The sequence below is a fragment of the Petaurus breviceps genome, unplaced genomic scaffold, assembly GCF_028583685.1.
Source record: "Petaurus breviceps papuanus isolate PSGF00001 unplaced genomic scaffold, PetGlider_PUasm1.0 174, whole genome shotgun sequence".
Taxonomy (NCBI): domain Eukaryota; kingdom Metazoa; phylum Chordata; class Mammalia; order Diprotodontia; family Petauridae; genus Petaurus; species Petaurus breviceps.
In genome coordinates this window covers 70,373,587-70,395,210 of record NW_027185761.1, presented here as the reverse complement: position 1 = coordinate 70,395,210, position 21,624 = coordinate 70,373,587, and the positions used below count along the sequence as shown (strand labels likewise).

The following is a 21,624-nucleotide window of genomic DNA, read 5'->3' as shown; positions in this document are numbered from 1 at the left end:
AAGAAGAGGAAGAGATCACGAAGAAGCCAGTCCCCAAAGAAGAGGGATGAGAATGTCCTTCTCTTCTTTGCAGAGGCTGGAGAACACTTCATTAATGCTAGACGTGGTTGATACGATGGTTAGTTTTGTTGATTTTTAAAAATATGTTTAATTCTTTGTTGTCTAGGAGGGATCAGCCAGTCTTGAATCAGGATGAGCTTTTCTCTCCCAGTCTTCACTTTCTCACCCTCCCTTTGGAGATGATGGATGAGCAGCTGGCCTGGATTTCCTCCTACCCCTTTTGTAAAAGGGATCAAAAGAAAAATATCTCCCAAATTAAGTGTTTTGAGGAAATCACTTTGATGATTGAACTGCCAAAAGTCAGAGGGGCTCTCAGTGACCATCTAGGGCAACATGTACCTGAAAAAGAATCCCTTCTAATAGTAGCTAATAGTCAATGTTTGTTGACAATGTTTGTACAGTGATTTAAATACGTAATATCATTTGATCATTACTCTTGGGTAAATACAATATTAATTTTTCCATTTTACAGATAAGGGTAGCTGAGGCTGAGAGAGGTAAAGGGACTTGCCCAATATCACACAGAGTCAGAGGGTTAGACTTGGAGGGTTAGTGTCTGTGACTGGATTTGAACTCAGATCTTCCTGACTCCACATCCACCATGCTACCCACTATGCTATACAGGTGTTTACAATACACTTGATAGGATGTTACATGTTTGTTTCTTGAAGACCTAAGGTTGGAAGCCATTCCATTCCAAGGAAACCCACTTGGTTTTTTAGAAAGTTCTAATTTTCAGGAAACTTTTCTTGACATCAATCCTCTGTGACTTCCTCCCTCCATCCTCCATTACTTCTTATCCTCCAGGGCCTGGAGCAAAATGAATCCCTTTCCCAGGTGGTAGCCCTATGGACAATTGGAGATAGCTCTGATGTCCCTCTCCATGGCCCGTGGAATCTTTACTTCTTCAGACTAAACTTCACAATTTCTTTCTATTGATCCTCAAATGACATAGACTCAGGGTTCTTGTCCCTGACTATCTTTCTTTGGACATTATCCAGCTTATTCAAGTCCTTCCTACACTGTGGTGACCAGAACTGAATACGAGAATCCAGATGTGGTCTTACCAAGGCAGAGAAGAAAAGGTGCTATCATTCCTTATTTTGGGATGTTAAATCCTGTAGGTCTAATCCATTGCCCTTGTTGCTGTCTTATAAAGTTCATCTTTCTCTCCCACAGAATCTTTGTTTCTCTCTTTCTTTTTCTTCCTTCCTTCCTTCCTTCCTTCCTTCCTTCCTTCCTTCCTTCCTTCCTTCCTTCCTTCCTTCCTTCCTTCCTTCCTTCCTTCCTTCCTTCCTTTCTCTCTCTCTCTCTTTCTTTCTTCCTTCCTTTCTTCCTTTCTCCCTTTCTCTCTCTCTTTCTCTCTCTCTTTCTTTCGTTTTTCTTTCTTTCTTTCCTTCTTTCCTTCTTTCTTTCTTTCTTCTTTCTTTCTTTCTTTCTTTCTTTCTTTCTTTCTTTCTTTCTTTCTTTCTTTCTTTCTTTCTTTCTTTCTTTCTTTCTTTCTTTCTTTCTTTCTTCCTTCCTTCCTTCCTTCCTTCCTTTCTCTCCTTCTTCATCTCCTTCCATTTTTCTTCTCTCTCCTCTCTTGGTCTCTGTTTCTGTCTCTCTCTCTCTCTCTCAAACACACACACTACCCATGTGCAAGTACACTTGTCTTCAATAAGAGGGGAAAATGAGACTACTTGATTTTTCAAATGATAGGCAATGGGACTGATATTTGTTCTGTAATTTACAAATACCTTTAATTGACTGAAACCAAATAAAGGTAAAGGAGAGGTATCTCACAACAAACTCCAAGAATTCTTTATGTTCAGAAGGTGCAGGAATAATTCATACTTTGTTTAATAGATTATTTACCTGTTGGCCTGGCTTTATTGGGGAGAGTGTGATTCCCTGCGTGTTGATCACAGGCAGGATTTGATTCCCGATGACCGTGGCAATGATCTGACCCTGGGCATTCGTCAATAGCTGGGGGGTAATTGGCTGCACCTGGAGGCCCTGTGCTCCTCCTGCAGCTTGGCTGGATGGCACTGGATTAGGCATCAGAGGGATGGTTCCAATAATCTGCAAGGAACAAGAAAGGATGAGTGAGAAGCTAGCATGGTTGGAGGTCTACAAGTATATCTCAAGATTATAACAATAGAGCACGTTTCTATGACTTTATGGTTTGCAAAGCCCTTTACAAACATTATTTCATTTTATTCTCATAACAATGTTGTGAGGTAGGAACCATTATAATTCTCAATTTACAGAGTAAGAAATTGAGGTTCAGAGAGATTGAAAGTGTAATATAGTAGAAATATCACTGGTTTCTGAGTAAAGGGATAAGATAAGATTATATAGCATGACGTAATAAGATAATATAACAATAAATAGGCTATTTGTTTTCTCTCACTGACTTTCCTTAATCCTTCATTCCAATGATTTATCCAAAGTTAATGCTGGATTACTTTTGATTGATGAAATCATAGGTCTTGACCAGACCAATAATCCACCCTCTCCAAACCCCACAATAATATAGCTTTTGCTCTCTTCCATATCCATAAGATTTGCAATAAGAACACAATTTAAGTGGCTTCCACATGGAAATGAGAATATCATCAGTTACTATGATGAGAGGGAGAGTCAAGGAAGCCACAGGAATGGAGAGTCCTGGAGCACCAAGGAATCTTCAGATCGGTCCAATATGTTGCCTTGAATGTAGTCACTATCAATATACAGCTGTCCCTAGCAAGCTCTCCACTTGCATCCTGGCAGCTTAGGACATACAGACACATTGTTTGATGACCCCCGCCCAACAACAGTTTCTGCTGGGCTGTTAAGCTGTGCTTCAGAGAATGTGATTACAGATGTCAAATTGACATCTCATTTTTTGCAAGGTTCTTCAAGATGATATCCCAGCCAACACTGCAAATCAGCTCCTTTCTCCTGTCTTTCAATCTATCAGCAGGCATAATTCTCTCCCAAATATTTGTGTAACCTCAGCGCTTTTCATCTGGAGGCATTTGTTAACACCAGTAGCTGTCCCTCCATTCTTGATCAAAGGGCTCATAGAACTTGATTGCCCAAGGAGCTGGTGATGAGTAATACCATGTGAAAAGGAAAGGCCAATCACCCTTTCTCCTTCCTCTCAGATCCTGCCAAACTCAGTCACTTCACTCACTTTATTCACTGACGGCTTTGTCTTCTTGGTATAATATGTTCAGCCTGAGCTCACTGTGTTCCTTGGGTTAATGTGAAATGCTACTCATTACTCTTGACAGCTTCAAGCATGATGCTGATGCCAGGGAGGGCAAGAGAATACTATTATTTCATGAGCAAACTATTTTCCTCGATGGGCTTTCTAGGACCTGCTGGTGTTCTGCTATGTTCACTGTGATGAACTAGATGGAAAGTGTGAACAGGATCATCGGCTGGTGATGGAAGAGCTGAGTTGTCATCAGAGTTTGGGAGTAAGGAAGGGATAGAGAGTGACAGATTTGCCAGGCAAGCTTATTTACTATCTGTCCTCTGCATCATCCCTCATCCAATCCATTCCAATCCAATCCAATGTAACACAATGCAAACTCTAAGGTTCCTTCTGTCTCTGACAATTCTGTAATCATGCACATGGACAGAACCCCACACAAGGCAAGGATCTAGGAGGTGTTAATGCCTGCATCAAACTGCCCTGATGAGTTGTTGACTTTCTGTTGGCAGGTTGAGTGGTAGACTTTACCAACTACTGTGTCAACAAAGAAATGGCTTGTATGGATTTGAGAATCTTAAAAATAGCTATTTCCTTATTAACTGTTAAAAAGTTTCTCTAAAACCACTGAAAACACCAAAATCAGAGGAGGAGCACTACATAAGTATCTGCCAAGGACAGGGACCTCGTAATTGTTAGAGAAACTGCAGGACAATCAGAGGAAAGGTCAGTGGAGCCAAGGATGGTTTCATAGCATCTCATATATAGAGCTGGAAGGGACCTGAGGGTATCCAGTTCAACCTTCTCACCTTAAGGAGGAGGAAACTGAGGCCCAAGGAGGTCAAGGGACTTGCTTGAAGTCATACATCTTGAATTGAGCTCCAAATGTAATTATGTAATTGATGGCAATGATGCAAAATGATGTTAAAATGATTATAGGTTCCTTGATTAACCAGTGATGTTTGAATACAATAAAAATATATCTTTTGCTTCATGTCAACCACTTTCCCACTTCCTTCTTTCATTAGATGCATTTGTTGCCCTACAAATTCCAAGACACATTAGGGTCATAGTTTCATAGCTATTTAAATTAGAGCTGAAAAATCCATGACCTTCTGATTTTTTGACTCATGAATAATAACAGTTTTGCAAAGAACTGGAAAAAGTCATGAATAATGACCCCTCCTTTATTGTTAAATTGTAAAGGAGAAGGTATTGAGTACATCTTACTGGCATGATACAGGTTGAATAATGGTAATCTTAAAGGGGCTATGTGAGATCCATTAGCTTATATAAGACTTCTATAGGCCCCCCTATTATTCAGTCCATTTGCAGAAACCATCCTCAGGAATAATTTCACAGCTCAGGGAAACTGACAAGCTTTCCACATAACATACAATCCAGCGGCCACAGTGATCATCTGTACTAGACCCAAATTAGTCTCCAGTTCATTGATGAAGAGAAGCCAGAAAGGATGACCCTGTTCCGAGCAGTTGTCAATAAATCCCTGAAGGAGACAACTATCATGTCCCTGGAATAAACTAAACCCAAACCAGCCACATTATGTGTGAGAAAACATAATTGAAAAAAAAAGATGTATCGTAATCTATTTTTACAATGTGGGGGATGGCACATTGTCTCATTGTGTTACCAGTCAAGGATTTTTTTTTTTAAAGTCTATACTAAAAAGAGAAAAAAAAGATATTTTTAAAGGCAGCCTCCTGAAGCACTGGGGCAAGATATAAAATCTGCATGAGATTTATCCTGATATTAAAGTTAAGCGAGCAGCCATATTAATTGTCCTCAATGGTTTGATATGACAAATTCCTTGTGCAAGGGCCTTAGTTTTATTTACTTGGGTTTAGTCTTTTGTCATGTGACATGATTGTGAAATGAATTGAAAATATCAAGTTAATGGCTATCTTATATGTTCTTTGTACACAGTAGGTACTCAGTAAAAGTCAAATTAAATAGAATATATAACCTCAAATAATGACGTATGATGAATATCATCCTCCCAATTCCTTAGGTTCCCAACCTAGGAATCATCTTTGACTCCTCAGTATCTAATATGGCGCCAAGGGTTGTTAATTTCTCCTCTGCAGCATCTCTTGCATATGCCCCCTTCTTTCTTCTAACACTTCCCCCACCCTAGTGCAGGCCCTTATGATCTCACATTTGGATTATTGCAATAGCTCCTGGGGAGGGAAGGTCTGCCTGCCTCACTCCAATCCATCTTCCATTTAGGCACTGGAGTGATTTTCATAAAGTTCAGGACTAACTAAGTAGCTCATAAACAATTAATATACTTTTATACTTTTCCCCCCTCTCTGGTGAGAACCACCTTCTCTAGATTCTTTAGATTTATAGCACCACTCTGGGGTTTGAACTATCCCCATCACGGAAACAAATTTGAAGACACCTAATAGTCAACCCATTGACATTCTGGTGGTTTTCAATTTAATCCAAGAGAACAACACAGGTAGAAAACCTTACTGTTCAGTCCTGAAGGCTTGGATTCACCCCAGAAAGAAAATAATCTTGTGTTTTTTTGAGAACCATCCCCCTTACCACTAGAACTGTACTATCCAAAGAGCTTATGGTAGAAACAGAGGACCAAAGTACACGCTCTTTGCTCTCCCTCCCCCTCTCTGACATTGGTCGATCCCTTTTCACTCTTTTATCTCTTGGGGCCATGTTAGTGAGTGCTTTTCTTTTCCCCAAAAGGATCTCTCTACTCAAGAATTTCTGTTCTCTTTAGTAGGCTGTGTCTGGGAATGAACAAACTTGGGGTTGCTATGAAGACATTCCCAAAATAGATACTGTCTAGTGATGCACCTTTCTCTCTCTTTTGAAATCTAGGATGCAGAACTTGGAGTCTAGGAATGAGAGTTGAATCATGTGGGTGAGAGTGATTGCAGCTTCCATGAGTGTCAAAGTTGCCATTATTGGCTCTTGAGGTGGGGCACCTTCATCCTGATCCGTGCGCCCCCCCCCCCCAGATCAAGGTAAATGCTTCATTACATGGACCTCTGATCTAACTTCCAAAAAGGGAAAGAAGGTCAAAAAGTCTGACTTTGAGAAAGTTTCCCATTGTATAGGCCAGCACAAAGGAGTAGTTTAGATCTGCAACAGTCCTTGAGCCAAGCTATTATCCAGAATTGTTGATCCATAACAACCCAAGCCAATCAACTTATTCTCAATTGATGAGACACCAAGTCTCAACTAAAGGCTCAGTACCTACAAACTCACCAAGTTTATTAGGGAACTCAGTCAATCCCCTACACCAATAATTTAATTCCTCTAGGATTCAATTTCCTTAACTTTAAAATAAGATGTTTGGTTCTATTGACATAAATCCTGTCATTCTTCCTCCCACGCATAAGCACTTCCCAGTTGTCAACAATCATTTTTGTATCCAGACACAGAGACCATTGTCTTCTCCCTACTGAGCACTCTTTTTGGCTCTGAAAAGTCCACTGAGAACTCAGAACAGTGCAATTAGATGCTTACATCTGCCAGGGCTTGGTTATTATTGCTTCCCAAATGCTTTATCCTGGGCCTTCTCCTCTTTCTACACATTCTCTTTTGTTGAACTCATCCACTCACATGACTTCAACAATCTCTTCTATGCAGATGGCACCAGATCTATTTATATAGTCCTAACTGCTCTCCAAGCTCTAGTTGAACATTTTCAAAATCCTGCTGGACACAATGTGCCAAAAGTGGGCTCATCGGTTTATGCCCCTCCACTTGCCCACATCTAAATGTCTCTGTTTCTGCTCATTTTAAATGTGTTTTGAAACCTCAGACCCATCGTTGCCACTTCTATCTCCCTTCCTTATTTCCTCTACCCAATTAGCTGCTGTTGATGGGACTGCTACAGCATCTCTCCCCTTTGTCTCTCCTTACTGCTCCAGAAGGCTAAAACGCTTAACTCAGAAGTCTGACATTGAGTGCCCTCTTATAACCCAGCTCCAGCCGACCTTTTCAATCTATTTCTCTTCACATAATTTCTTGTTCCAATCTCATCCTGACTTCTCCGGTTTCCACGCACGTGTGGAATCCAGCCACGTGTAGAACCTTCTCTCTATTTGGTGCAACCCTGTCCTACCTTTACGGTGCAGGTGAAGGCTTCCTTGAGCATAAGTTTCCCTAATCCTCCCTGCTGAAAGGTGTCACCTTCCAACTCCTCACACTAACAGTGCTTTGAATCTCTTCTTGGTCCTGATTGTAGTTTGCCCAAGTCTGATGCTCCTCTTTCTCCCCGTTTCCCATTAGGTTGTGACCTCCTTGCAGGGAGGCACCGCGCTGTCTTGCATCATTGTATGCCTAGCATTCAGCATAGTGCTCCACACTATCTTCTCCTTAATCTTGTATAGGGGACTCATTCATGAGCCAGCAACCTTCTCATGCTTTTTATTTGGTTGTGGGCTGACCACTGGTCATTCTACACTTAGTACATGGCCAGCCTGTCTCCTTTTCTCTGATAATATAGTTTATTCTGGCTCATCAGCAATATCTTCAGACTGTCCTCCCCCCTCCTCCCCACACACCTCTCCACGGTCCTATCGATGACCTGTTGCTTTAGTTTTGTGAAGACTGTGGAATTTCATGACTCGCACCAACAGAATATTGCACCCAAGCACATTAGAGTTTCTAGAGAACACCCGGAATCCTGGAGAGTCTGAACTTTGGAGTAATTAAGCCACCTAATTAATCTTCTCCTAAGAGGTGCAACTAACCCACAAGGAAGCAGAAAGCCTCAGAGAAACAAAATGACAGCAAATGAGATAAAAACCAAGAAAATAAGGAATTCCCAAGACACTGTAAACACTGTTCACTTATAGTCACTGTTTTGCTGCAGCTGGGTCAATCAGGAAAATGGACAGCAGTTCTCTAACAAAGCACAAAACTATAGTTTCTGTTGCATTTGAACTATGCATTTAAGCTGTAGTGTATATTGCATTTAAAACTTTTAAGTGTTCAGACCTTACATACCAATTTTAAACAGTGTGAACAAGAGACAGAGCTACAAGAAAACATGGACAGTGAAGCATTTCCCTAAATGCTATGCAAGATACACACATAGATACATACATAACCAGATGGTAAAATGAATAGAGTGCCTGGCCTGGAGTTAGGAAGATCTGAGTTCAAATTCTGCCTCAGACACTTACTAGCTGTGGGACCCTGGGCAATACACTTAACCTCTGTCTGCCTTAGTTTCTTCATCTATAAAATGGGGGTAATAATAACTACCAAAAGATTGGTGAGAGGATCAAATGAGGTAGTATTTAAAAAGTACTTTGCAAACCTTAGAGGGATATATAAATGTTATTGTTATTGCTGTTAGTGTTATTACTTATTTTTAAATTATTTTGTTGGAATTAAGACCTCATAGATTCATAGATCCAGAATAGGAAGGGATCTCAGAACCTTTCTCCTACAATCCCCTCATTTTATTAATGGGGAAAAGGAGGCCTGGGAGGTAGGAGAATAGGGTCACAGAGCTTCCTCTTTTAATGAATTTTCCTTACTAACTAGGTTCTAAGTTCTTTTTATCTGCTACTGAAGGACTGTACTTTCAGGATGCTCTGAATGTGATACTTTGGGAAAAACTCCAGTTGCCTTATCCTAGCTATGGTTCTGACTTCATTGAATCGAATAAGAGCCATTCCCCGACGATTAAAGGATAAGAAAAGGAAATTTATTGTGACAGCTTTATGGAAGATGGACTGGAACATGAAGCAAAGGTAGAGAAGCCAGTTTTAGAGTCAGAGTCAGAGCTGGATAAAAATCTATCACTCTTCAGTTTTTCCCCAATGATAGTTTAAATAGATTTTAAGATTTCAAAGTATTTTATCTCATTCGGTAATTATGAAATAAGATAATTTCTATTTATCATTCTCTCTAATTATCAGTCTCTCTCTGGCCAATGTATTTTTTGAGCGTTTTTCCATTATCTTTGTGCAACAGGAAGATATGTCTGGCTACTAGGAAACAAGGTTGGATTTGAATATACATAAAGACTGAGCAGAGTACAAGTAATTCTTCAACTCATAGGCCCCTGCCCTGCCTTTGCTGCTTTGTCCCCTATTTATTTTGACTCTGAACTGGAGGAGAGCACTTTTTACCTTGTCCATAGCTGCCAACACTGTGGAATGGCTAACACTCACATTGGATTTTTACCCTTTAAAAGAACCACAACTGGAGTGAAGCCATCATCTTTATAGAAAGACTCTGGAAACTTTGTAAGCCTTCACTTGGCTTGGTCTGAGACTTTCCATTTTAATGCCAGCTAAAAATACCCCGAATTTGGGGAGTATGTCTGCAACTGCCTGTTGATGCCAGATTAAGGGAGCAAATCAGATTACAGTTATTTATTGCTTGGGAGAGCGCCTTCGGCACGACACCGCCACCATCCCTGGAAGCTTTAGGGGCTTGTCTCAATGAAGCCTCTGGACCCCTTACGAATCGTTCATTTCATAATCCTCCCCAAGAGAAAGCGAAACCAAGCAGCAGAGTCCTCGGTCTCCAAAGTCTTAATACTGATGGCGACTTTGTCATGAAAATGGACAGCAGCTCTCCAAGAAAGCTTTACAGCCAGCGAGCATTCAAGCCTTAAATCCAAATTCAAATGAAAGCAAAAGCAAAGAATAAAATAAAATAAAATAAAACAACAAAGAGCATGCAACCCCCTCCACGCAAACCTCAAAGCCAGGCAGTAGGGAAGGGAGAGGAAAGAATGAACAAATCACCTGTTTATTACCATCAGTTTCACAAGTCTGAGATGATCAGAATGCACTTTCTGAAGAGGCTATCCATTGTCTTGGCAAAATTAAATGTACTTTGATACTTGCAAACAATATTTATCAAGCTACTCCATCAGGAGAAAAGTTGCTCCTCTCCCTCTGCCATATATTACTTTTTCAATTTCCTGCCAGGACTACTTTTTTTTTTTTAATGTTCTTTAGGGTGAGACCACAGGATTTCTCATTTCTCACAACAAAGACCATAACTCATTAGAATTATGCTGATGACTTTTCCCCACAAAAATCACACCACTATTTTCTCTAGATGAGCAATCTGCTCTTATCCATGACCATCATATAGGTTTTTTAATTTTTGAAAGATCATAGTTAAGAAGGTGGGATGCAGTCTTCCAGTTCACCTGCGCCCTTTGCTTTCATATGACATTTTCCCCTCCTTCGATGTTCATTTGGTGGGATATTGAGGGATGATCTATTGGGGGAGAGTTGACACAGTCCAGGGGCATGAAAAACAGAAATATACTAAAACAAGGGTTTCTGGACTCTCCAGTTTGGACAGCAAGATTTAAATCCCCCTCTCCCTCCAAAAAGTACAAGCTTTGGATTTTTTCACCTTCAGAGCATTTTTTAAAAGGGTAGTTTCACTAGGGACATTTTTACTTTGGGGCCAGAAGAAATCAGTCATTTCTGGCATGAAAGAGATGGGTGAGCTAGGGTGGCTGAGACTTAGGCTAGAGGACTGAGGGCCTATTTAGGCACTTGAACATTTAACTTAATCCACATCTGACCATTTCCCAAGATTAAAAAAATGTTTCTTAACTTTCCTAAAAAAGGACTGTATGCCCTGTGCAAATCCTGATTTAGCTAGGAGAGAAGGCAGAGTTAGCAGAGAACTGGACTGTTTAAACTTAGCTGAGGCCTTGGGATTTCTTGCATGTTAAGATCTGGGTTGGGGCTGCAGAAAGGATACATTTTCAGGATTATTTTGCTTGGTTTCACTCAGGCTACAACATAGTAGAAAAAAGTTTTTACATTTATTTTTTCACTTTTCTTATCACAAATGATACTTGTATGAGATAATTTATATAAAATATTTTTCAAAGCTTAAAGTACTATACACATGTCAGCTATTATTATTATCATTTGGGAATGAACCTTCTCCATGAATGGCTCTAGAACTTCATTTTCAGAGTTGCTTGGACACTGAGAGTTTTAGTGACTTGCCCACAGTCACACAGTTGGCTAGATTGAATCCAGGTGTTCCCCACTAAAAGGTCAGCCTTCTCTCCACTGGCTGTGCTGTCTCCTCCTCCCTTTTCCCCTGCTCCTCCTCCTCCTCCTCCTCATTATTATTACTTCTGTTGGGTTAGAGAAGGATGAAAGTGCACCCATGATGAAAAAAAAAAGGATATTTGTTTTAAATTCCAAAAGATTACAAAAACGCAAGGCTTACTTTGAAGGCTGGGCACCTATTCTGTACCTTACTTTGGTCTGTGCCCAAATAAATATAAATCTCCCACATCCACATCTTTGCATTGGCTGTGCCCTCTTCCTGGTGTACTTGCCCTCCTTCCCCCTCACCTGAGCTTTCCTTCATTCAGCTCTGATCATGGCCCATCCCCAATAAGAGGCATTCTGACCTTCTGTTTGGGAGCTCTCCCCTCAATGTCTTTGTATTTCCTTGTACACATGTAAGCTCCTTGAGGGCAGGGACTATTTTATTTTCGTCCTTGTAACTCTACTCAGCACAGTGCTTGGAACATAGAAGGTGCTCAAAGTAAGTGCACATTGTAGTTGCTCAATAAATGCTTATTGAACTGAGTGGGCATAATTCCCACATGACCTTTGGAAACAAAACCCAGGAGGCATGATAATAATAGTTGCTACTTTTGCTCTTTTCCCCCAAAGGCGGAAGCTAGGTGATACAATGGATAGAATGCTGGGGCCAGAGTCAGGAAGAACTGAGTTCAAATCTAGCCTCAGGCACTTACTAGCTGTATGATCCTGGACAAGTCACTTTAACCTCTGTTTGCCTCAGTTTCCTCATCTGTAAAAAGGAGATAATTACATCACCTACTGCCAAGGTTGCTGTGAGGACTAGGTGAGATAATTGTAAAGCGCACACAGTAAGTGCTATATAAATGCTCCCTATTGTGACGATGGAATTTTGACTCTTTGTAATAGCAGAAATTGCTTTTTAAACCAAAAGTACACAAGGAATGTCTTCAGTTTCCAGAGTCCTGTAGCTTAAGAGCTCCTGGGAGACCTTGGAGGGTATGATGGAGCCCCAAATCTGACTTGGAAGAGTCAATAAGAGACTCAGCTGGCAGCAAGTAGAGGAAACATGTCTGAAGACTTTGGTGTTGAAAAAAGAGGCCAAAGAATGTCAGCGGGGATAAGAAGAAGCCTTTGCCTGTTTGAAGGCAGAGAGGAGGAAGTCAACGGAAAGGGAGAGACAGAAAATGTTACAGAAGAGAATGAAGGGAGTGGGACACCCTCCCCCAAATCATGAAAGCTTCTCTGGGAAACACAGCTCCTAAATTCTACAGGAATTCAAAATAAGTCCCTCCCAACCCCTTCCGGGGCATTTTTGGGCCTTTTCTCAGCACATGGAGGGTATGTATGGCTCCTGCCTGGGGTAGGGATCTGAAGGAGATTTGAAAAGTTTTAGGTTTGTGAAGCAAAGAAGGTGCACATAGTAACTAAGTGTTACTTCTGCACAATCCTCCATCTCTTACCTCCAAACCTTTGCTTGGAATGCTCCCTGATGTTTGGAATGCTCTACTCCTTCACCTCTGCCTCTTAGCTTCCTTGGTTTTCTTAAAGACTTAGCTCCCATCTCCCCTTCTTTGGGAGGCCTTTCCAGGCCCCCCAGCAGCTGGCGCCTTCCCCTCCACTCTGTAGGTCTCTTGTATTCACTTATTTACATGCTGTGTCCGCCTTTGGACCACAAGCTCGATGATGCTTAGAACTGCTTCTACCTTGCTTAGTATCCCCAGCTCTGACCAGTGCTTGGCACAGAGTAGGTGCTTAATAAATACTTGTTGTTGGAATATCTTTTTTCCTGTCCTGTCATTTAAAAAAATACACCATATTACATAAAGAAAAAGCTCACTGGCCACTGAGGGACCTGGAAGATGTTTTGAAAAGGGTGGACTTGTTAGTGCCTACTGAAGAGTAAATGCTTCAGAAATACTTGCTGATTGATTGGTTGTTTCTTCCCAGTAGAGGATTGTGGGTTTGCTGGTGTCTGTCTGAAAGCAGCAGTATTCAGCTTTGAAGTCTTTCCACTGTCCTGGGTGGAGCCAGCCAACTTAAGTATAAGAGGGCATGGGGATAGAGGCAGGCCAGGCCAGGTCCAGGTGAGGGTGGTCCAGGTAGCCAGCTTTCCATCAATCAGTTGGTAAGCATCGATTAGATACCTTCTCTATATTGAGCATGGTGCTAGGTTCTATTGGTGCAAAGACAAAAATGAAATAGTTCCTTCCCTCAAGGAGCTTACATTCTGTTAGGGAAAACACTATGCACACACATATACATATATACACATATGTATGTATGCATGCATGCATGTGTATGTATATAAAAGATATATTAAAAGAATAAGGAAGGTCATTTCGAGAGGGAGACAGAAGCATCTGGGGGAATCAGGAAAGGAAATATTTTTCCACCTTCTTTTGCTTTGATGCAATCTGGGAGGAACTGGGCTGGAGTCCTGACAATGTCACTATTGTCTATGTGACCTGGGTGAGTCGCTTCTTCCCCCTACAAGCCTCAGTTTCTCCATCGCAGATTGTTAGAGCTTGTGCTCCGTGGCCTCTGGGGCTCTTTCCAACTTTAGTCATAAGATCTAAAGTTCCTTCCAGTTCTACAACTAAGACCCAAGATCTCATCAGTGTTGGCACTTGGTCCAACACTGAAGCTTGTCATTCATTCATGTCTTTTCCTCCTGCATGACTCTTGTCCAGATTCCACTTTACAACCTCCATGTTGGAGTCTTCCTCTAGAACTCCTGATATGGAGTGGAGCCCAGGTCCTCCTTTGCTCTCACTACATAACTCTCTGGTCACCCAGCCCTCCGATAAAATCCTTTACATAGTTTCTCTTGCATAATTTATCATTAGTAACATGTCCCAGCCTGCTTATACCCCTTGCCCTTTGGGAGATGCCCATTCCTTGGAGCCCATGGCATTCCATGCCTCATGGCCATACAATATGACTTGATTTTAATCTTGATATTCTTCCAGTGATGCTGGATGGCTGTGGGCCATTTTTCCTAAAGTATTGATTAAAGTGGGGTTTTCATGACACCCAAGAGATTTAAGCTAGTTTAATGCCTTCCAATACGCAGAGGTGGTGCTTCAGCAGCTAGGGGATAGTTGGGAGGCTTACAGAGTGAGCATATCAGGAAGAAGTGTATATTTCTTGACATCTCTATAGTACTGGAGAAAAGTATAGCAAATCAGCAGGCTGGAAGGGGATCGGGGCAGGAGGAGGGGTGCTGGCCAAGTTGCTCTCGTTCCCTTACTATCTAAGTTCCTTAAGGGCAGGGATTATTTAACTTCTTTTTAAAATCTTAATCATTTAAAACAGTGCTCAGAACATGATAGTCATTTAATAAATTTTTGTCAAATGATTATTTCCTTATCTGAAAACAAGGTGATGGATATAATATTATATATTTTCCATCCAGTGAAAAGAGCTCTGAGCTCAGAGACTGCTTCTGGCTCAGGTGCTTTGTGATGTGTGTGGCCCTTGCATTTGAGGACCTACAGGGCCACATGCCCTCGAGGCTGAAGGTTCCCTACCCCTGAAACCCTGGAATTGTGTCTATGAAAAAAAGATTCAATCAGGCCATGCAAAGCTTTATCTCCTCCCTTTATGATTTAGCTTGCACCTGGGGCCTCTCCTTTGTTCCCTAAGAAGTCTCCCATCTCCCTCTTTCTCTGGCCTGCTTCTCTCCCCCTTTCTCATTCCTGGTCACTTCATGTTCTGATACCTCCAGACTTACCTTGGGTCATAGGAAATGCAGTGGAGAACACTCTAAAGACCATGTCATTGTATGGGTAGCTTTTGTCACTTTCTGTATTCACTTTCCCTCTCATCATGGAGATAATGGACAGAAGGATTTTAGTATGACTAGAGACATGAATTCAGTCATCCCCAGTGGAACCAGTCTCCATTTTCCAGATGGATAAATTGGGTCATAAACAAATAGTTTTTTTGGGGGACTTCATGATCACTCAGAAAACTCATCATGAAGATAAGAAAAGAATCCTACTAACTTGGGATCCTGGTCTTTGGCCAATCTTGTTCAATAAGGGTAGCTCCTAGAGGAGTCATAGGTTGAGAGCTTAAAGGGACCTCAAAGATTATCGTGCCCAGCCCCCCACTTTATAGATGAGGAAACTGAAGCCAAAGGAGGTTGTGACTTGTCCAAGGTCTCCCAGGTTGTATGAATCAGAGATAGTATTGAAACTCAGGTTTGCTAACTGCAAACTACAACTTTGACTCTACCAAGGGAAGGACTAGGTTGACACAGTCCGTAACTCTTTGGGAATTGTCAACTTTGTGGAAAAGTTGGTTAGTTAGTTAGCATCGTGGATAGAGTGTCAGATTTAAAGTCAGAAAAGGCCTGGTTTTGAACTCTGTCTCAGACTCTAGCAGGGTGACCCTGGATAAATCACTTAACCAACCTGAGCCTCAGTTTCGTCATCTATAAAATGAAGGATTGGGATTCAGTGACCTCAAAGGTCCCTCCCAACTCTAAATCTATGATTCCATAAGATATGTTGGAGAGTGGTTGTAATTTTGGCTTGAAAGGATTTCAGTTAGGTGACAAAGTGGATAGAGAGTGGACCTGGAGTCAGGAAGATCTGAATTCAAATCCAGCCTTAGACACTTACTAGTTGTGTGACCTTGGGCAAGTCATTGAACTCTTTTTGCCTCAATCCACTAGAGAAGACAATGGCAAACCACTCTAGCATCTTTGCTAAGAAAAGCCCATTGACAGTGTTGACATGGCATGCTATGATCCATGGAGTCATGAAGAATCTGACACCACTGAATGACAACCAATGAAAGTCCACAGCCCTGGGGGTTTAGATTTGTTTCCTGGCTCACGCTGGCCACATGAGGGCTAGATCTTTGGTACAGGGAAGCAGAAGCTGGGGAGGCCATCCAGGGTTTTAAGTGCTCCCTCCTTTGGATTTAGGGGCTCCTCTGACCTCCTGTCAACGAGTTCACATCTGAACAATATGTTGGGTTTCCACCTATACTGCCTCCTTGGATCCTTGCTTGAGCTCTGAGTTAAAGAGAGGGCAGGCATCATCTGGCCTGTTTTACTGGTGAGGCCCAGACAGGGAGAGTGTTTTGCCCACAGTGCTCACAGTGGAAAGGGCTTGAGATCCCACTGGTCTTGGCAAGAGAGCACCCCACTGGGAGAGACACTAACCTCCTGAAAAGTTGGACGTCAAAAGTGCTTTCTCCAAGGGGAGTCACCCCCTGAATATCAACAAGATTAATAAAAATAACTGCCAGCACAATATCTCTGAGGGGCCAGGCTTAGAGTCAAGGAGAGCTGGGTTCAAGTCTTGCCTCTGACACATGCTGGTGGTAGCATCTTGACCAAGTCATTGGCGCTTCCTTCAATTCCAGGCAATGCTCCAAGAGTACATTATGGAAGAGCTGCTATCTGCATCAGTGGAAGGCAATGAAACCTTACCCCCAAGCCTAGGGTGAGGCTCATCTTCCTGATTCCAAGTCCAGCACTCTGCTTCCCATGCCACCTAGCTGCTTGCTCCATTTTTCTCTTTGGGGCTCCAACAGAGAGCAGGGTTCTCAGCCCATAAAGGGCATATAGTAAATGACCGAGAACCCAGCAAAGTGGGAGTATCTGACAAGGCCCCATCTTGGGGCTGGAGCAGAGCAGTGAAAGAATGCTTACTGTCCAATTTGGAACTGTGTCACTTAGGTGCAAATGGTAATACTCTTCTGCCTCCTAAGCAGGAAGGGAGGTGTCCAGAATCCCTGCGCAGTAAAGCACCAGAGGCCTCTCCCTCTCATGGTAAAGTAAAGAAAACAAATTTGGACAAGGACCAGTGTTCAAGGAAAAAAATACTAGATCTCAGTGTGTGTGGGTGTGTATGTGTGTGTGTGTGTGTGTGAGAGAGAGAGACAGAGAGAGAGAGAGAGAGACAGAGAGAGAGACAGAGAGAGGGAGAGAGACAGACAGAGAGAGACAGAGAGAGAGACAGAGAGAGAGAGAGAGAAAGAGAGAGAGAGACAGAGAGAGAGAGAGAGAGACAGAGAGAGAGAGAGAGAGAGAGACAGAGAGAGAGAGAGAGACAGAGAGAGACAGAGACAGAGAAGAGAGAGACAGAGACAGAGACAGAGACAGACAGAGAGAGTTGGGGGGGTGAAGGCTGGAAGAGAATTAAGGAGCTGTTTTCTCTTCATTCATTTTAATAAGGCTCTTTCTTTTACTTAATAGATTTGATTTGATTAACCCTTGAATTTCAGAAAGTGGTTTCAGTTCCTCTCCATTAAAAGAGACAGAGAAAAGATGGAAAGGGAAAGGTGGTGGGGTGGGGGAAGGGCCTTTGGTTGTGGGGGGAAGGTCTGGGGCTGAATAATACACCTTTATAATGAGGGTTCCGGCGAGGGCTCTTGCTGATGGCTCTGACCAGCTCTGTGACCTGATTATGTCGCTGAGTGTCAGCAGCTGAGACACTACAAAGCAAACCATCCCAGCCAATCTATCTCCATTGTAATCACTCTCATTGCTGCTCTAGCCAAGAGCCTTGTTAGGAGCAGCCCAGCCATCAGGCGTCATTAGCACCATTTAACGTCAAGCATCTCAGAAGGCAAACGGTGACTCACCAGGATAATGAGGACCAAAGGAGGCCCTGCTATTATATGAGATGGGGTGGGGGAGGGGAGAATCAACAAGGATTCTCTCTCTATTTGGGTCTGACAGCTAATTATGGATTAAAAAGCTCCAAAGATGGGCACAATTGAATGGATGACTATAGAGCAAGACTTGCATTCGTCCTCAGGTGGAGGGCTTTTGTGTCACAAGAAAACGGGGGCTCTTTGGGGATCCCTGTCTTAACACACATAACCCCAGGAGAATAGACCACTGCAGGGACTCAGAGCACCTGGCGAAATCTAACCTTATCTTTAGATTTAAGGAGGAAAAAAATTGTAATTGGGAACCATCTACAATGATGACCTCCCAGAGACATGCCCTGACTCTGACACTTTTAAGCTAATAGAAATTAATGGTGCTTCCTTGATTATTTTTTAAGTTTTTGAAATGAAAACAAGAGACTAATTTTCTTTGGGACACCAAAGAAACAAAAAATTGAATGTGATTCAAATGGAAAACAACATGTAAAATATAAATACGAACAAACTGAAGACAGGGCATATAAAAATAAACAAAGACTAATATAAGGAGGGAGGGTACTAGTAGCTGTATTTAATCAAGATGTCAATGTATATTGTCATTATTTACATTGTTCCTTTTGCTAGTATTTTATTTAAAAATTTTGACTCAATATTCATTAGAGAAATTGGTGTAGCATTTTTTTTCTCTGTTTTTGCTCTTCCTGGTTTAAGTATCAGCTCCGTTAAGGAATTTGTTTTCATTTCTTTTCTTGTTTTCCAAATAGTTTATATAGCACTGGAATTAATTGCTTGTTAAACATTTGGTAGAATTCACTTGTGAATCCATCTGATTTGGTGCTTTTTTTTCCCTTAGGAAGTTCATTGACGATTTGTTCAATTTCTTTTTCTAAAATGGAATTATTATTAAAGTATTCTGTTTCCTCTTCTGTTAATCTGGGCATTTTATACAATTGTAAATGTGTGTTCACTTTGCTTAGATTTTCAGAATTCTTGGCATATGATTGGGAAAAATAGCTCCTAATAATTTCTTTAACTTCCTTTTCACTAGTGGCAAATTAATCTGTTTCACTATTTACACTTTTAACAATGACTCAGATCGATACTGATTTTGATCCGTGTGATGTTGGGCTTTGTCTACCTGGACCTCAGTTTCCTCACCTGTAAATTGAGAGGGCTTTCCCAACTGACCTCTGAGGTCTCTTCCAGTTCTTAATTTATGGTCCTACCAAACCTTGCAGACCTTGATCATGTGCATTACACTAATGGATTGTTGAGTTCAAAACCTTCTGGTGAGGACTGGTCATGGCAACAAAGTCTTCTAAATTGTCAGCTAAGAAGAATCAAAAGGAAGGATGACTTCCCTTCTCTGTAGTATGAGCTCAGAGGTTTGGGAAGTTAGTGGCTCTTTTAGCTTCATGAGCACATATAGCTGCAGTTTAGGCTTAAGCTGACATCATAATAGGGCCTGCCAGGGAGAGGGAAGCATTTAACCTGGGTCTGGAAAGCTTTCTTCTTTTATTCTTGGGAGTGTGAGGCAGGCAGTGCTGCTGCATGCAGGAAGTCCATTCTTTGGGAAACTCCGGGTGCACCAGCTCTTTCCACTAATGCCAATAATGACCTGTCAATAATTAATAGTCCTCGGTAGATGCCTGGGGCCCAGAGAGGTTCTGGGAAGTGCTCATGCTCACCTAACTAGTAGGTGTCCAGGGCATTGAATGTGCAGTACAGTTGAAAGTATGCTGGGCTTGGATTCAGAGGATCTGGGTTTGGACTATTTTCTGCTTAACCTCAGAATGTAGAACTAAGTGCTGTGAGAACAAGGCAAGATTGAGGCTTCCAATGTGCCTGGCTTATGTTGGGAATTAAAATGCAAGGCTCTTTAACCTACCACTTCTGTGGCCTTTCAGAACTCCCTTAACTTTGTTGGATTTTGGTTTCCTCATCTGCAAAACGAGAGGTTTGGACTAGACACTATAACAAGATTTGGACTCCTTGGCAGTCTGGTGAGTCTTAGGGACCCCCTTCTGAGAATAAGGTTGTTAGATGAATAAAATAAATAGAATTTCAAAGAAAACACAAATATTAAAATAAAGTTACCAAAATACTAGGAAAAAAAAACAGGGCCTCAGGCTCAGAACCTAGATTTTCTCAGAAGTCCCTCCTGGCTCTTAAAATGGAATTCTATGATTAGGTTGTCCTGACTCAAATGTTGCCTGCCTTCTATTCCAAAGTGCTGCCTCACTTTGACCTATTAGAAAATGGAAGAGTTGGAAGGTAATGAACCTCTAGTCTTTGACTCTTTTTGTGAGAGGAGTGACCCACAAATAAAAGATAGTAGGTTTTCAGCTATTATCCTGTGCTCTACACCCTGATGCTTCAATGCTTATTTTGAAGCCATCAAAGAAACATTTATGGGGGGCCATGTACATATCTTTATATAAACACTTCTCCAGTAAACCAGCATAACTCAATCCCACTCAGTCTGGTCATTCTAAATTGACTTAAATGAAGTCAGAATTTATTCACAATCACTTTAAGAACCAGTGGACAATATTCTCTTGAAAAGTTAACCAAACAGAGGAGTTCTTCCCCAGAGAGGTAGCAGAGGAGATCTGTGCAGATAACAAATGGTGCCAACATTAGCCCTTGAGCAGGAAAGGGATCTTCCCTCCTGCTGCCTTTACAACCTGTGGCATTCCTGGATATTTTTCCACCAGCAAAGTAAAGCCCAGATGACTCTTTATGTATTTTTTTTTGAGCATAGAATCATTGTAAATGACAGAGTAGTGAGGGATGGAAGCTCTTCCTACATGAACATTTGAACAGAAAAACCAGATGGGTAAACCGATGAGAGAAGAGGGTTTCTCTTCCAATTTGCATCTTAAAAAGAGCCCAGCGCATCCCAGGAGAAAAGAAGAGGCGGGTTTGGTCTGTTTCTGGGGCACAGATATCAAGAAACCCGTTTTTGAGATGGAACTGATCTGACTATGACTTATGGCCATTATAACCAACTTTTCTTCCATCCCAATCCCCCATCCCTCCAGAAATCTTAATAGGCTTTTGAGAGGCACCATTTAAAGCTGGCTGCATAAAATGATCCCTTGATGAAAAGGGATTGAAACAAGGGTTAAAGTAGACATTGAGAGGTTATTGTAGAGGGCACAGTGTTCATACAATCCCCCTTTAATATGTGTGGTGCGCCCCTGAGATAAGATGATTCATTAGATAAGGGCTCTCTTTGACAAGCTCCATCGTTCAACCCTCTGGGTACTGATAGAACAATTCTGCACCCACCCAGGAAATAGAACAAGGTCAGCATTTTTTCCTTGGGCCTTCTATGCGGACATTTTAGCTACGATTGCATCTTTGTTTACTCCTCATGTATAATAAAAACAAAGTTGGAGGCAGCAGGATCCCCTTTGCCCCAGAATGCACTAAGTAAGCTTTTAGGTGAGCAAAAGTCTATGGCAGAAAATAGTTTCCTAAAGAAGGGACTTCACCCTTTGGGCTTCATCATGTCAGCATGAAGAGCAGAGGACTGCAGTGGTCTCACCAAGAATATCGACATCTGACTTTGGTCATCTCATCCCAGGGGAAATGTCTGATAGCTTGAATATAGGCTCATGCTGTGGCATGTTGGTTTATCAGGATGATAAACTCCATGATTAGGAAGCCTCATTAATGCATTTGTTA

The 21,624-nt window shown here is 41.7% G+C and overlaps 1 protein-coding gene across 1 annotated transcript in view; it reads right to left on the bottom strand.

Moving 5' to 3' along the window:
- Window positions 1-21,624, bottom strand: part of POU6F2 (POU class 6 homeobox 2) — a 527,063-nt gene that overhangs the window by 39,571 nt on the left and 465,868 nt on the right. The window contains exon 7 of the mRNA XM_069084552.1: window positions 1,918-2,124. Within this exon, the coding sequence (XP_068940653.1) occupies window positions 1,918-2,124 (207 nt within the window). The remainder of the gene's footprint in view (window positions 1-1,917; window positions 2,125-21,624) is intronic.